The sequence below is a fragment of the Macrobrachium rosenbergii genome, chromosome 54 (genome assembly GCF_040412425.1).
Source record: "Macrobrachium rosenbergii isolate ZJJX-2024 chromosome 54, ASM4041242v1, whole genome shotgun sequence".
NCBI classification, from domain to species: Eukaryota; Metazoa; Arthropoda; class Malacostraca; order Decapoda; family Palaemonidae; genus Macrobrachium; species Macrobrachium rosenbergii.
In genome coordinates, this window is record NC_089794.1 from 40,755,821 (window position 1) to 40,773,249 (window position 17,429).

Sequence of the window (17,429 nt, forward strand, 5' to 3'; positions counted from 1 at the left end):
TCCATTATATGGTTTCCGCCTGGGCGTTTGAGAAGGGGCTATATGCGACCCCCTACTCTGCCCCTATTATATGTTCCCATATTATGAGACACAATGAGATTTCAGTGACTATTCACGGTGGAGTGTCATAGAGTACCTGTTTATAACATATATATAATAGTTAACCATTTGGTAGTTTAGCTATGTTTTAGATTCTTGCTGCCGGACTCAGTTCCGGCGGGTTTTGCCTATGTTGATTCATATATGTATCATCACCCATAATCTATGTTAAGGTAATCTGTATATATACTTAGTCCGGCATCTTATATAATGATACTCATGTACCATCATTTCACTTACAGATGGTATATTGTCAGGAAATAGGTGCTATATATTCTCCAGCAACCGTGCGGACACGAGGTGTTTCGCACTCCAGCTGTGCAGTGCATGTTGGGGACCTGACCGTTTGGCACCTGGACGGCTGTGAAATTTGTTACGCTCTTTACGAGCTGGTGTCCGATGAGTCGGTAAGTGATGGGAGACTGCTAACCTTTAGTCCCCTTTTGATATTGATGGCTCATATGGATATATAAAAGAAAAATTGGGAGAATATTTTCAGTAAGTCCTACCTTCTCTTCCAGTCTAACCCAGCAATCTGTGCCTTTAAAGCTGTCGACCCTGAAGACCTGGGTGGGGCGGATTTGGGAGGAACGTTGCGTCTGGCAACCCCTACGTGCTCTCGGAGGAGATCTGTAATCTCTCTATCCTGGTGCCTGGATCTCCGCTGCATTACCGAGGAGTTGGCCGCCCCACTCATTAAGAAGATCAGGCAAGAGAATAATGAATTCCCAAGACGACAACCTGTTACTGCGGAGAGGTGCCAAAGAGGTGGCGGCTATCAACATCCACCTGCAGCCCATGAGCGTGGATGACCAACAGGTAGAAGGTAGGGCGGTAAGTGAGGCAGGTGAGGTTAGTTTAAATAGGACCTTCAGGATTTAGTTCACCTTCTTCTTCTTCCTCTTCCTTCCAGGGATTTCCAAGTCAGCTAACCTTGGGGACAGATCTCGGCCTGTTTCCCAAGGTGAAATCTCTGAAAAAGAACGACTTAAGGGGCAAAGTCCTCTAGACCTCAAAGGTCTAATCCGCAAGCTCCTCTAGGTCGGCTGGCTCCCAAACCGGTGATGTCCTCAAGGGCACGAGGAAAACTCCTTTTCTAAGGGGTTGAGGTCCAGAGATTCAAAGGCTAAGCCCCCACAGCCTAGCTTTGACTCTGAGGCCTTTGTCGAACTGCTGATGCAGAAAATCGACTCAAGGTAGAAAGCTAGGCTACAGGATCTTTTGACTCACATCCCCTCACAAGGGGCTTGCAGTCCTCCGAGAGTCAGTGGTGTCATTGGCACAAAAGGTGCAGGCCCAGGAGCTTGCTCTCGGATTCATCCGATCCGAGCAGCCAGCAATCACATGTTGTCCCGGATGCCTCCAAACTGCCCCCCTTTGAAAATGGGAAACCCGTGCTTTAATCTTTTAAATCGTTTTTAAGTCGATAGACAGATGGTCTATCGATCGGGTGGCTGGCAGTAAATGAAACAACAACACAACCAACAACAACAAAAGAGGGGGAGGGAATTTGCTAGCGAATTCTTGCTAATCATAATACCTCCCCATACAAGATGATGTACATACCTCCTTCGGGTGTGTACATCGATATGCAAGAATGAGCGGCAAATGCTTTACGTTACTCTACATTCTGCCTTGCAATGAACTTTACTACTAAGGGTTTTATGAAGCTGTGACATTACTTTTAATAACACATTGGGACAAATTTCTTTTAACAGGACACACGGTGATTTAAACACTTGCAAAAGAGTAATTACTTTAGATCTGGTTACCCATTGATAACTTTATAAAGTGACTCGAACAATGTTAATCAATTGGGATTAGAAGACCAAGTATATGAGGCCATGGCAAACAAATGAAAAGAAAGGTTATTGTTCAAGAATTAAAATACACGGTTACTTAATTTTAGATAAAATGCATGCGGTTAGTACAATCTGCCTTGAAGAGGCTGTGTAAATGAAAAACAGCGTTTATTTTTTGTAAATGACATCCCCTTTATGCGATATTGTAATGACTATACAAATTCGCATTGATAATTTATCTTCGTTTTCCAATGCTAGCTGACGACCCTCACACAGGGATTTTGACAGTCGTATGCGGGCGAGAGTATTCGCGAGGTTTTAATTCGCTAACCCTAAACTACGCTAATTTTATGCGTCCACGGCCCACACTGAGTACTCAATGTTATGACGGGGCGAGCAGACAAAAGATGTGGGGTCTAGGACAAACAGAGTTCTTGGAAGGAAGGGAAGGGGAAAAAGGGATAATAATAACAAAAGGAAAATTACCAAGATGTTACGAATGAAAATGTGACCGCATATGACAGGCGGAACACGTCTCTCAGAGCTTACGAAAGGGGCAGTTAAATCACAAGGGCAAGAGTCTATGACTCGCGATTCATTAAAATAAAGATAAATAAATGCCTAAAAGAAAGTACAGTAAATGATATTGGCAGAAGAGCTAAGGGAAAAAGAGTGAGGGTTTTATTGTGTTAGGCAGGAATTTATCGTCCTTCGCCTATAAATTACGGCCCGGACTATCCCTTCAGTCCCAGGGCGAGAAAAGTGCACCCGAAGGGCGCGACTCCTTCAGGAAGAGCAGACACACACGCCCGGTGCCAAGGTATGGGCGCAAGGGCGTGCCAATTCTCACTCTGTTATTCTCAATGATTTATACATTGTGTGGGGAATGGTATCCAGTACTTAATTGCCTCTGGTGGTGATAATTTTAAGGAAAGATTAGTAGAGGATGATAAGAGATAGAAGTTCCTGAGGAATGGAGGAAGATAGAGGAGGGCCTGACATCCCCTTCTGGATTAGGGGTGCCAAGACCTTCGAAAGATGAAATGGTGGCACAGGTGCCATGGGAGCTCTAGAGCTCTTTGTAAACTAACTGGAATTTCCCACGCCCGTGGTAATTTCGCCTCGAGCCTTTCTTAATGGGACAGTCGTCCTCGGCCGGGGAAGCGGAGGGCCTGCGACCAGAGGGCGGCACGGAGTACCACCTGGGCCTGCTGCTGCAACAGCTGACGCAGGAGTGTTCCGTGCTGGTTCCACCATAATCCGTCGCAGCTCTTGTAGTTCATCGGCCAAGGGAGATATGGCAGAATCCTGACTTGCAATTGCGTCAGCGACGGACTGAGGTAGAGAGGAGGCGGTCGGGGGTGGCGTGAGCGGCTCGCAGGTAACGATGACCAGCTCAGGCACGGGTTGCGGGCCGCACCTGCAGGTGAGCTTCCGCGGTGGTCGAGAGGAACCGTCTCTCTTACCGATGCTGGTAGCGGTGCCAGGCCGGGGGAAGAGAGGGGGTCCTGAGTTGGATCCCGTGAATGGAGATCGGGGTAGTGCTCTGGCGCTGGCGCTAGGGCAGAGTCAGGCACTATCAGAGGTTTTTTGGGCTCGTCGGTCAGGACGGACGAAGCTTGGCCCTGCTCGGGGCATGCAAGTGGCACCGGCAGGAATTTGGCATCTCCGGAAGGGAGATCTGATTGGGGCCCTGGCACTGGCACTAAGGCAGGGCCGGGCACTGGAATTGGATCGGGAACCGATCGAGGGGGCCACTGTACATCGTACTCAGGTGGCACTGGTGGGGACTGCACGTCCTCCTGGTACCCAGGGGGCGCCAGTCTTGACTGAGGGAGAAGCGGGGGAGGATTACTCGCGCCCGCGGAATGATTCGGGGAATGTGGACCCCTAGATTGTCGTGATTTCGGTGGGGACTTAAAGTCCTGTCCCAGGATGACGTCATAGCCTCCGGGAGATGGCTTGCTACTGCAAGATTGCAAATTTTGGATTCATGAGGTCTTGTGACTCTCAGTTGGACCGTAGGAGTATCATTTTAAATTGATTTATTCCCTCGATCGTGACGAGTTTTCGTCTATTGACGATAGCTCCGTAGGGAACTCTGTCCCTTCGGATGAGGGAGATTTGTGCGCCCGAGTCCTCGAAAGCAGTGACTCGGCACGCGGGGTGGCTACCTCGTGGAGGGGTCACGTATACAGGCCCTTCGGCAGGAGGGCCTAATGACGTGGGATCTGTGACGGCCAAGGCGACGGTGGGAGTATTTGATTTATTATTGCGTGGGCATTTTGCCCATGCGGGAGAATGGCCATAAACCTTGCACGCCGTGCAAAATGTCTGGCTGAAATCTTTCCACGCTGCCCCTGTGGAGGGCGCAGGCGAGGTATTGGGCGGTTTTCCGGGAGAGAGAGGAGCCGGTTTCTTGTTCCGGCACTGTTCGGAGGAATGCCCCGTTTTCTTGCAATAATGGCAAGTTAGGGGTTTGCCCGAGTTCCCATTTTTGTGGGGATTTGAACCTCCGAGGAGGGACGGGGGCTTTATCTTCCGCCCCATGGATCCTTCTTGAGGGTGGTGAGTTTCCCACATGTCTGCTATTCGGCAACACTCGGTGAGTGTTGCTGGGGCTTTTTCCACTATATGAGTGGCGAGGGCAGGAGGGGCGTAGCGCAGGAAATGCTCGAATTTAAACCGTTTGAGTACCTCGGCGGCGCTTGTGGCTCCTTCGGAATCGAGCCATTTTGTTAATGCCCGCTCTGAATGGTACGCCCAATCGGACCAAGTCTGGCCTGCTTCTCTGGGCTGCTCTCTCCAACGTCTCCTCCACTGCTCAGGGGTAATCTCGTGCGCCTTCGTCACTGCTTGGCGTCACGGCTTCCCAGTTTCCCGATCGTCTGCTGGAAGGGCGTGGTAGGCAACGAGGGCCTTTCTGCCCAGGAATTTAGTGAGAAGAAGGGAGAGTTCCGCGGGGAGAGATCGCAGCACTCCAGGACTCGTTCGGCCCTTTCAAGCCATACTTCGGGTTCGGACTCTGTCCATTTTGGCATGAACGAGTGAGCTTGGCTGAGGGCACTCATTCCCGCGGCAGGGGCGGGCGGGTGGCGTGCTGTCGTTCTAGCACCTGGAGCTCATGGGCGTTCTCTCTCTCCTGCTCTTGGGCAATTCTTCCTCTCTCTCTCTCCTCACGTTCTCTCTCCTCTCGTTGTTCTTGAGCTTCTGTTCTCTCTCTCCTGTTCTCTCTCTCTCTCTTCACGTTCTCTCTCCTCTCGTTGCTCTTGGGCAATTCGTTCTCTCTCCTCTCGTTGTTCTTGGGCAGTTCGTTCTCTCTCTCTCTCTCTGCACGTTCTCTCTCCTTCTCCTGCTCTTGGGCAATTCTTTCTCTCTCTCTCTCTCCTCACGTTCTTTTGCTTCTCGTTGCTCTTGGGCAATTCTTTCTCTCTCTCTCTCTTCACGTTCTCTTGCTCTCTCCGCCTTGGCATCGTCCACTCGCTCTTGAACCCATGTTCTCAGATCTTGCCCCGATAGTCCCATGTCCTTCCCAGCGGAGTTGTAGAATTTGAAATCCCCGTTTTGTTGGGCTCTGGTATTAGCCATCTTGAAATAATGGTTATATGGTAGGTCTGAAAAGACTCAGGTTGTCTGAAAAGACTCAATTGCAGGAATCTGAAACACTCAATTGTTCAGACTGCAGGAGAATGGATCTGTCCGAATAAGACAGTTGATTAGTAAGTCTGAGGAGACTTTTGTTAAAATTTGATATGTCTGGGAAAGACGTGGTTGTTCTTGGCGAATGAATTTTAATATGTGTCTCGGAAGACGTCACGCTCGGACTTGGCCGGCTGTAGCGTGAAGTTAAGGAGTTGTTCTAACGAACTAGAATGATCAGTCCCGTAAGGGCTTAGATGTGTGTGAACTACACTATATAATGTCTCAAAAGGACTTAATTTTGGGTTCCCGCAAGAATGAGAGATTCTCCCGTGTCTCACGTAGAATTTTAGTATGAGTTTCTGAGGACTGGAATTTGGAGAAATTCTCGCCACGTGCGACGTAGAATTTTAGTATGAGTCTCTGAGGACTGGAATTTGGAGAAATTCTTGCCACGTGCGGCGAGAATTTTTAGTATGAGTCTCGGAGGAATGGAATTTGGAGAAATTCTCGCCACGTCAGACGTAGAATTTTAGTATGAGTCTCGGAGGACTGGAATTTGGAGAAATTCTCGCCACGTGTGACATAGAATTTTAGTATGAGTCTCGGAGGACTGGAATTTGGAGAAATTCTCGCCACGTGCGACGTAGAATTTTAGTATGAGTCTCTGAGGACTGGAATTTGGAGAAATTCTCGCCACGTGCGACGTAGAATTTTAGGAGTCTCTGAGGACTGGAATTTGGAGAAATTCTCGCCACGTGCGACGTAGAATTTTAAGAGTCCCTGAGGACTGGGAATTTTGGTTGATGAATTCTCACCACGTGCGACGTAGAATCTTAGGAGTCACTTAGGACTTGGAATTTGTGGAATTTGGAGGAATTCTCGCCACGTGCGACGTAGAATTTTCGGAGTCTCTGAGGACTTGGAAATACGATTCGTCCCTTAGGACTTAGAAATTACTAACGGGAAACCCAAAGAAAAATGTTTGCTGAGAAATGAATGGAGGGGAAAAAAAAATGCTACACACACGGGCATGGGCGGGGGGGTGCAGGATGTCTGGCCAACACCGGGGGTATTTTTAGATTCTGTGTGAATGAACCCGTATATTTATAGACCGTCTGGGATTCCGGGGAATTTCCCAGTCGTCTGAGAGGATAACAGTAAACCGACCTAGTAATTTTCCCTATAAGCGGAGTTTAAATTTCGCTTTCCTAACACCTAACTCGAATCAAGTAGATTTCTGATCCTGAAAGGGATTCCTACGGAATTGAATGAAACTGGGGGATTCCAGACACAGTCCGAGAAGCTTCCACGAAATAGGGTCCCTCTGAAATGAGAGATATGCACATTATACGCCAGTAATGAAAATAGACAAAAGAATAATGAATTCGAAGCTGCACTGAGGGTGCCAAAGGACTTCGATGGAGTAATAAAGACTTAATACTGCCGATGCAAGAGGCGCACGGACATTAGACAAGGGATTCGTTGATTAATGGCGCTCACTTCAAATAAATGTTACAAGGACAAAGCGTGACTGAATGGCGGTCTTCCAGGGCACATTACCGTAAGACAGGTGTGGTTCCAACGTAGAAAAGTGGTCCGTGGATGACTTGCGATTTCCGAAGGCGAGTTCTTCCACGTGTCAGGATGCAAGGGAACGGCGATGGGGACTTCTCGAAGAAGGGCAACGCGCGGGAATTTCACGAAGGGCCGGGCGATTCTTGAGGGGCATCCGGCAGGTCAACGGTAAAGCGAGCACGTGGCTTGCGGTCGAAGGGCACGAGGAGAAAGTATACTTTGGAAAGGGCCACGTGGTTAGCTAAGGACATTGCCAAGGGCAGGTGGCTTGGTCCTTCTTCACTCCCTGACTTCCACCCCGCGTGTGTGAGAGCGAGGCCTCGTGGTTTCTGCTTTTATCTTCTCCTATGGGGCAGGGGGCACTTCCAACATATGGGGGTGTTGAATCATCTTCAGCTGATGTCTGCAGGGGAGTTTTGCCTGTAAGAAAACCCACCAGACAGAGATCACTTTTGCCTTGAAGAAAGATCTGTTTGGAAAGGAGTGGCTTTTAATCTTTTAAACCCTTGTATTCTGACCGTGCTAAGTCGATAGACAGATGGTCTATCGATCGGGCGGCTGGCAGTAAATGAAACAACAACACAACCAACAACAACAAAAGAGGGGGAGGCAATTTGCTAGCAAATTCTTGCTAATCATAATAATAATAATATATATATATATATATATATATATATATATATATATATATATATATATATATATATATATATATATATATATATATATATATATATATATGTATACATATATGTATATATATGTAATATATATATATATATATATATATATATATATATATATATATATATATATATATATATATATATATATATATATATATATATATATATATTTGTGATTTTTATATTTAAAGGCTATTTATTTTGTCTTAGCCTAGAACTAAAGACATATGAAATTTACGTGTAACAGTGAAAATAGACAAAGCTTATTTTATTATAGGCTACTATAGAATTTTTGTATATGGTAAACAAAAAAGATATGCATTCTACATCCCACCATCCATGCTATAAAGAATAAATTTGAAAGTAAAAGTGTGTTTAGCAACTGTAAGTGGCTGATAAATCACAATTGAAACTGTGGCATAATAAGATTGTTAATAGTAACAATAACTCCATATGAAAAGTTGTCCGAGTGATCTCAGCAGCAGTCGGTGGAAAGTTAAGTATACCTTAGTTTAACCAGACCACTGAGCTGATTAACAGCTGTCCTAGGGCTGGCCAGAAGGATTAGATTTATTTTACATGGCTAAGAACCAATTGGTTACCTAGCAATGGGACCTACAGCTTATTGTGGAATCCAAACCACATTATACAGAGAAATGAATTTCTATCACCAGAAACAAATTCCTCTAATTCTTCATTGGCCAGCCGGAGACACGAACTCGAGCCTAGCAGAGTGCTAGCCAACAACTCTAACGAATTGCCCAACGAGGAACTAGTCTGTGGAAAGGAAACGTCGTTCTTAGCCGACATCTCTTGGCCTTTCTTCTTGGGTAGACATCCTACAGTATATTCTTGGCCACAGCGAATGAGCTCTAAAAAATGTTATCCGACAACTGCTACAAAGTATGTCTAAAAATAGAATTCCTATCAGGATCGCCAATACATTTCATGAAATTTTTATTAATTCAAATATCTCTGTCCTTGCATTAGTATCATATCCAAACTCCTGTGCATCTGTTGGGAATTCAGTATTTCCAATAATTTTATTCATCCTTATTCTCATAAAATGTTTTGATTCTTTTCTGATAACGATATACAGAACGATCGGCTGTTCAAGATAGAACTACTTTTCGTTCGTTGTTCGACTGAATTACACAAATCTGACAGAATTTTCAGCGTAGAATTGATGATATTCAAAGGAAAATAGCTGGCTGTAATCAGCCAATCACAGGCAACCTTATGTCCAGTCATTCATTTGACATTCTATGTAAATATTTGAACTCTAACGTAGCTAATTGTGTTCAGAAACATTTGAACGGGACTGGTCAAGGTTATGGTATTTGATAACTGAATTTATCCTAATGCAACCACTGTTAAGAAATTGAATAAGAAAACCACACTTTTATTATAAAGTTTGAAAGAAGTATAACACAATATTTTCAGTCGTTGTAGCTACATTATTTACCGTTTCAATGGGAAATCAGACCTAGCTTCAAAAGGTTTAGGAGTTAGGAGAAAAATCATTAACGAAGCTATACATGCTTCGATAGTTCATCGTCCTTACCTTACAAACAACTCCTCCCTCTTCCCGCACTCCCATCTCCGTCCCTCCATCTCTATTTTCTATGTCAGTCTCAAGAGCCAAACGCAGGTGTATGATGATATTATGTTATGTAATTTCCCTCTGATACGTCATATAATCATAAAAAATCACGTATAAAGCCATGAATCACACTATAGTTTGTTCGCAAACTTTTTTCTATGCCAGGTCATTTTGTTTCTTTTGAAATAATCAAGTGAATATATACTAACAGGCAAGGAAACGTCTCCACCAATAAGGCTTGCCTTTGAGACAGAGAATTCATTCATATTTTTAACAGTTTCTACTAAATAAACAAAAGTGGTGTTGCCATTTAGCATGTCTAGTGAACGCAGGGGGTAAAAGGAATCATTTCCCTCACTGTACCTTAACATGCAACCGGAGTAACCCATGTGTACTGACATGGCCCAGCATAATGCATCCTCTGATCTTTAAATGTGGCTATTTGGGGTATCTTCTGCTTTGCCCTTAATGGTGGTAACCATTTTTTTCTACAATTACTGTACCTTCACACACAATTGAAGAACAGTATAATTCATAACTACATTAGCATGGCTTATTCTGTAACTCTTTGTTAGCCTCAAAATGCCTGCTGTGTTAATCTTCTATCCACCAGGCCCCTTCAGTCTAGCACTCTTTCATGTTCCAGGTCCTCTAATAATTTTCTGGTAACAAGGTACTCAAGCTAACTTAAAATAAGGGGTGTACAGTATGTGGAAATGAATTAAATTTTTTCAATAAAAATTATTTCTGTCACATACAATGCAATTACTTTATGCAATAAAGACTGTCCCTCCTCCCAGCACTTCTAAGCTGCAGCTGGTTCAGACTGCTCAAAAAATTATCAATTATCTCCACTAACAGCACTTGGGAACCTGGATGCATACTCAGACAGGTGGAAGTGGAGACTCTTCTTTTGGGACACATCTGGAGGCAACTGCTACAGCATACTGTTATAAAGAAATTAGTCTGTACAGTACAGTATGTGAAAAAATTAGTTAAGAAAACTACTGACCAACTGCATTTTGTTTAGTTGGTGACCCAGTTCTTAACTTCTCTGGGCCTTTCTTCACAGTAAAGGTTGCCTTGCAACATTTTCTGTCAGTAATATTCTGGCCACTGTTTGGATGAACTGAAGAGGAAAGTCTCGCCATCTTTCTGGACTGCAGTAACACCTGCCAAGCTAAAATATACCTGTGTCATAGTTAGGTGATTTTTTGGCAACTCCTCATGAAGGTTGTTGTAGCTCGTTGAAATCACTAGTGATTTTTCACTGAGTTGGTCCTGAATTCAAGCCCAACTGAGGGCATGTTAGATTTTCATTGGCAGGTGATCTGACTGTCCTTGGAAGCTAGGGATGGAAAGTTTGGAGGCAGACACATAGTTCTACCAGCTGAGTCATCAGCAGCCATCTGTCTTGTTCCCCCCAGGTCTTACATGCATGGAGAGTGGGGTTAGGTGCTGACTGTACATGTGTGTGTTTGGTATCTAAATTACCTGTTTCTTGCTTTGATACCCATTTAAAACATTGAATGTCACCAAATGTTAAGACACTTTTGGCAACTGTATGTGCCTCTTCAAGTATGGGAAATGTTAGGACACTTTAGGCATCTGTATGTAGATAGTATCTGTGATTTTTCATAAGAGGGAACATCTAAGCTTTTCCCCTTATACTAGGTCCTGTTTTCTAAAATGCAAAATTTTACCTCATTTGTCAGAGGTTTAAAGCAATGTTCTTAATTAGTGAAACAGAGCCACCATAATCTGTTTACTAAGAAGTATCAACTGACTGGCATGGTATTCAGCCACAAGTGGCTTTTTATTTTTAGTGTCCTGACTACTATAGTCCAAACATGGTAATGGTATTTACTGTGTATGCTTAGCCTACAGACTATAAACAGTATTATCTTAATCAGCTGTCAATAAGACTTTTGAATGCTAGATCAAACATTGCTCGTACTATTTACAAACTGGCATTCCAAACAATGGATTTTTCCATTTTAAAGTTATTGAAGTTATTGAGCAGCAGAAAGGTAAGTTTTATCTATACTGTACTGTATAAAATATTTATGAACTGTCAAAATATAATGCATAAATTTTTTGGCACTCACCGTTTCTATATCCATTCCAGTTGCAGCAGATGTTAAGTCCTGTAAAGACTTTAGGTAGTATATCATATCGGGTCTTGTATGATTCCAGTGAGAACCCAAGATACGGATGCGAACACCTCGCTCCAAGGCTGCAACTCGCAAAGAGTCATCAATGACAGGCCAAAACCTAAAATAAAAAATGCTTACATTCACTACAGTATTGGAGATCAAAAGCCTTTGATGATCAAAAAGGAACGCCTAAACAACTCATGATAGGTGGTTTTCCATTGGATAGAAAGGAGAAAAACAGCCTGTATTCTGCTCACAGCCCATGAAGTAAAGTTTTGTTATTGGAAAGAGTGTGTGTGGAACACTAACTAGAGTACAAGTGAACTCAAAGATAGCTACATCTGCTTTCTACTCATGAAACAAAAAGAACTACAACTAGTTACTAAATGGGTAAGGTTCTACAATTTATTGTCAAAAGTATTAGAGGCACCATTTGCTACTAATGCATTTGCAGTACTGATGATTTTCTAGTTTCCTTCATAAACAACTACTGCTGAGCCAGTAAGCGCTGTAATATAAAACTTGACAAAGAAATTGAAAATACCTGACTGCAAGAATCCCAGTGAGACATTTACTTTGACAAGCTTCTTCATTCCTTTCATACCAGCACAAATGCTACATACTACTTACAATTCAGTCATGTCCTCATCAGTCCAAAACATTTATATATCTGCTTACTTAACCACCAGTTTATCTAAACCAAGCAAGTCATGACATAAATTTTAAATATGAATCATTTAGTCAAGAATACTCAACTGCTCATGAAAGCATCTGCTTCTTTAGTCATTGTTTGCCCTTATGGGTCAGAATGATACACTGAAAAATTCTACTCACTGCAGGTGGGGCAGGGAACGGGTAAAGTAACATATATAGGTACAGGAGGGGTACTGTGATTCCAAAATATATTAAATAGTATATCTGGTTTCATTCTTTTTATCTCTTCTGTGGCTGACTGGATAGTGTTAGCCTGGCTAATCCCCACTGAAGAGGTTTGTCTTTATCATCTACATCCAGGTGAGACTGCCTGCTTACAACGCATATTTCACCTTACTATCTACTCACTGCAAGTGTTGGCCTGGCAAATCACATGTCATAAGTTCAAATCCATAAAGAGGTGGTTTGTTTTTATTGTCTATCTCCAGATGAGATTGCCTGCTTATACTGTACTGTAATGCAATAATTATAATAATAAACAGACTCTTCAATATACTTAAGAATCAACTTATCAGGAGCCCAACTCTTAGATATGTATATAGTCACTGTAATGATGATGATGTATAAAACATCCATAGAAGTATCTTTAGCCAAATAAAACGCAAAAGTGCAGAACTGTACAATTCAGAAATAAAATTGCTCAGATCACATGAATGGTCAGAGAGGGATCAGATATAGCTTCTGTTGGCACAGAATAAGCAATAAATTACTCATCATTAGTTATATAGCAAGAGTTGCCTGTACATATGTGAGATTAAGTAGAGTGTACTACTTTACAAAGTACTACTCACGTTTTTTTCTTTGAGTATAACATTCTAGGGAAGTAGTCCATAACAGCTATATAGATAAAATTTTCAGCCTTATTTATCACATCCACGATAGCATCAATGTCATTACTTCTTCCCTGTGGGCAAAAGGGAGGTGGAGAACTCTGCAAAGAAATTTAAAGCAGTGGTTGTAAAGACAGAAATAATGGATACTGTACTGTATTAAGAAATAATATTACTAAACTTATTCCAGCCTATAGCATGAGTCCAAATATCATGCTTGGGAAGCTATTAAGTCTATATATGATAAAAGATGAACACCCAATATGCAAATTAAAATATAACTCTGTAAAGTAAAAGATAAAATGATAACCCAGCTGAGAATTGGGCAGGATCTCCCCTACCAAAACATTCCCTATGCTTCTATATACTCAAGAGGTCTGCCAATCAGAATGGAAAGACAGAAGATACAATGAGTAAACTGCAGCAGTAGATTTGTCATCTATGGAGCAAGGAACAATTTTATCCAATGAAGAAAAAATCTAAGCAGTATTTCAAGTACATTAAATTCATCTTACAGAGAGGTATGTGTTGACAAATGTTCCGCTTAGAGCTATGGACATCTGGTTGTCAATATTGAAATCTGTTTGAAGATCGCGTGGCCAAGAAGGCGGAATTACGGATCCCTCCTCACCCAACTGCCAATAAACCTGTAAAAATTGTAAAATGAGATTTAAGAAATTTTTAACTATTTTCGTCAAATTTAGTTATGCATCGCAATTAAACAACTACAGTGTAACTAGGAATATAAAACACACTGGACTCAAAAGGAGTTTATATTTTACATATGACCACCTGTACATCTATTTTTGTAAAGCAAATAATAAGTGATGAAATAATGACATTTTTGTAAGTAAAATGAATTTTTTCATGCAGACAAATTCCTCATATATGTCAACATTCATGATCTTCAAATGTCCTAAGACACTACAATCTTTCACCGTAGAGTCTGTTGACCTGTTGACTGCAAAAGTCAAAGTTCCCGTGTGAAGTCTATTATGGGAATGCCACCTTCCTGCTTGGCAGTTATCTTAGTTTCTTGGGTTGTTTTAACTTTTGTGTTTGTTGTACCTCTCATATCATTTATTCTTTACTTCTGTATTTCTTTTCCCACATTGTACTGCTTTCCCCACTGGACTCTCTGGGTTTCTAGCATTCTGCTCTTCCAACCAAGGATGCAATTTGGCCGATAATAATCATCATCACTGTCATACTGTGGTGAAGCAAAGAGTCAGGGGAACTCTACTCATTAGGCAAACAGTTGATGAATGGGTGCCTCACTCTCCTGGTGGTTCCTTTGCCATGTTATTACTGATCTTCTTTGCTTGTTAGACAAATAACTGCAATGTCTAAGGACACTTGAAGACCTTGAATAAAGGCATAGCTGAGTGAAGGGGTTATGAAAAAACAAACCTTACTGGTCTCACCTCAAAAATCTTGCTCATATCTGAAGCCAGACAAGGGCAATTGTTGATAACTATTCCAACTTCTTTAACCTGAAATAAATTATTGTACGATTGTTACTATTGTCTTTGAGAGAATACACCCTCTGATGCATCTTTATATTATCTTTGTAATTAGATGTGATTTTAAATATGTGAAAGTAATTACCTACACACCATCAACGATATTTATTTAATAAAGTTCTGGTATTGCCTAACTTTGAACAAAAGCAAAAAACTAAGGATTTTGATATAATTTTCTCTGTTTTTAAATATTACCTAAGAAAATAATAAAAAAATAAGAAAAATATGGTAAGATTTGCTGTACAATGAAACTAGCATGCATAGACAAAAATAGCTATACATACTATCAATAAAGTTACATTAAAATTGATGAAGTACTACTACTTCCGGTTCTTAATATATATAGACATAACATTTCTACAACTATCAGCACTGCATACCATACCTGTGTAAGAGATCGCCAATCCATGTTTGCACTGCCTAGGTATATGTGTTTACCATCAACCACCCACATCTTGGTATGTAATACCCCTCCTCCAATCAATCGATCAAAGTCCACACTTCTAACCTATGAATTAAAACATTTCAATATCAACAAATAGGAGTACAGTACAACACAGTAAGCAAAATTGTCACCTGTGGTGAGAAGATTCTGATGATCCTATATTTCCTTGTCTCAAAAGAGTAGCAAAATTTTTCCTAACATTTAACTCAAGAACACTTATCATAATAAATGGGAAAAATCAGAAGGCAATATATCTTTTAAGGTGTTTCTCATAATCAACTTGAGCTAAAAAACAAAAGACCTTTTCCTGAGAAACCCTGCTACTAATTAACTGATAATTTTGATTAAGGGTAGGTTGTACCTGGATGGAGCCGAAAACAATTATTGTTAATGCTTCCTTTCTATCAAATGCAAGGAATCATTCTTTTTATCACCAGATTTACTCAAAACAAATGTACTGTACTTCTTTTTCTGGGTTTCTCGACCTGTGTCAGCCGGTGAAATAACCTTTCAGCACTTATTTCAAGGTAAAGCTATTGCTAAATATACCAGAGAAAAGCTAAAAAGCTAAGCCGGAGTTACTACCCCCGGTGCGAGCTCCATGGTATGGAGTCGTGTATGAGAAAGGGTAAACCTTCCCAATGTCAAAAGTCCTACCGAGTGCGGTGCCGTTACATACCCCGCACCACTCGCGGACTGTAAACAAGCCGGCGTCACCCACATTCCACTTTTAGCACGCGTTCGCTGTTGTTGTGATTCTCCTCCTGTGCGCTTTTGTTGGTTTTTTCAAGCAATGGCATCTTCATTGGATTCATCACCTAAGTTGAGTACCATCTCTATGTTTTATTTGGGTGGTTGAGAAGTTTTATTTCCCCCTAGTTAAATAATTAGGGGGATTTATTGTCAGTCTCATTCCCACCGCCCGACGCCATGTGACCTTATGTCGGCTCGGCCTGAAACCATTTCTCCCGTCCCCCTTTCCTTATACCCTTTTGTTTATTATTATATATATATTCAATTGGGTTTTATATATATTTTATTACCCTTCTCTGGGGGAGTCCCTTTTATTGTCGTTTAGGCTTCGAGTTTCCCCCTCGGGCCTATCTGCCTTTATTCCTTGTTATACACGTTATAATTTGGACCTTGCTTCCTCCAGGGTTGGGATGTTTTGTTTGAGATGGTACGTTTATGCTTAAATTGCTTATTTTATGCCAAGCGCACGGATGTCTTTGATATTTACAGATATTATCTGAGAAATTTTTGTCTGGAAGGTTGGCCATTTTCCCTCCGCTCATATCGCGTGAGGCTTGGTCTCCCCTTTCTACATAAACATGATTATTTAGATCATTTCATTTTGCCTAGAAGCTAGAGTTACTGTAAGTTGGTGGAGTAGTTACTTCTCCTGGGTTTCCTTCCCAGTCCCCAGCTGGGTAAGGTTAGCCTAGGCTATGGCTTGGCGGTCCTCTACTGGCCAGGAGAGAGCTCTGTGTGTAAGGGGATTCATGGTGGCTTCCCTTTATGTGGCATTGGTTGGTGAGTGGGGCTGGCGCTTTTCCCTCTCCCTATTTCGGCCTTTCCGTTTAGTCTTTACATTACTAATAGTTAAGCTGGAATAACGAGGTTCCTCGTGTTGCCTCCTCCTTCCGAGCCACATCTTGGGTTATTCTCCACTTCATGTTTTACCCCTCCTAACACATTCTCTCGCCTATCGCCTTTCCCCTCCTCCCTCTCCACCCTTGGTTAGCTTTCATTATATGTTATCTTACCAAGGCCGAGATTTAGCCTTTTCTTTCGCCATAGCCTATACCCCTCCCTCTGCATTGATTGGCTGTTCTCTCGTCACCTGACCTTATCCGGTCATTCCTTTCGAGACTACAGTAGGGGACCGGGGTGCTCCCACCCCTGTTTCCCATCCCTTTCTTTGCCTTGTCTTTGAGTGTTCCATCTCTTCCTCTCTTTCAATATCGTTCGTACATGTTTGTCCGATCTTAGAGAGGGAGTAGATTCTCATGGCGCCCGGGTGTGCCTACCCACTCCCTGGTCGCTACCAGAGTCCCCACACTCATAGCCTATACATCCCCTCCCTTCTTGTGTCAGTGCACGTCTTTTCCCATCCGAGACACCTCGGGTGGGGAGACAATGTTCTAGTTGCCAGTTGGAGTATCCCACCTGACTGTCTTCTGCCGTTCACACGGTGCGACACTTATATTGTCCTCTTCATATACACCCTTTTTCCAGTATCTTCTCTCCACCAGCTATTTACCTTGGTGTTTTTCTTTGCTTGGTGGCCGGATGTTCTTGTTTCCCCTACTCCGGTGGGGGACGGTGTTTGGTCGGACGGTGTTCACTACACC

General features: G+C 42.4%; 1 protein-coding gene across 10 annotated transcripts in view; it reads right to left on the reverse strand.

Annotated features, from left to right (window-relative positions):
• The window catches only part of LOC136835009 (5'-3' exonuclease PLD3-like), a 185,688-nt gene that overhangs the window by 121,388 nt on the left and 46,871 nt on the right, over nucleotides 1–17,429 (reverse strand). For all 10 annotated transcript variants that reach the window (XM_067098027.1, XM_067098031.1, XM_067098023.1 and 7 more), the window contains 5 exons: nucleotides 15,016–15,138; nucleotides 14,532–14,600; nucleotides 13,623–13,754; nucleotides 13,069–13,208; nucleotides 11,516–11,681 (listed from right to left, as the gene is read on the reverse strand). In XM_067098027.1, coding sequence (XP_066954128.1) covers nucleotides 11,516–11,681; nucleotides 13,069–13,208; nucleotides 13,623–13,754; nucleotides 14,532–14,600; nucleotides 15,016–15,138 — 630 coding nt within the window. The remainder of the gene's footprint in view (nucleotides 1–11,515; nucleotides 11,682–13,068; nucleotides 13,209–13,622; nucleotides 13,755–14,531; nucleotides 14,601–15,015; nucleotides 15,139–17,429) is intronic.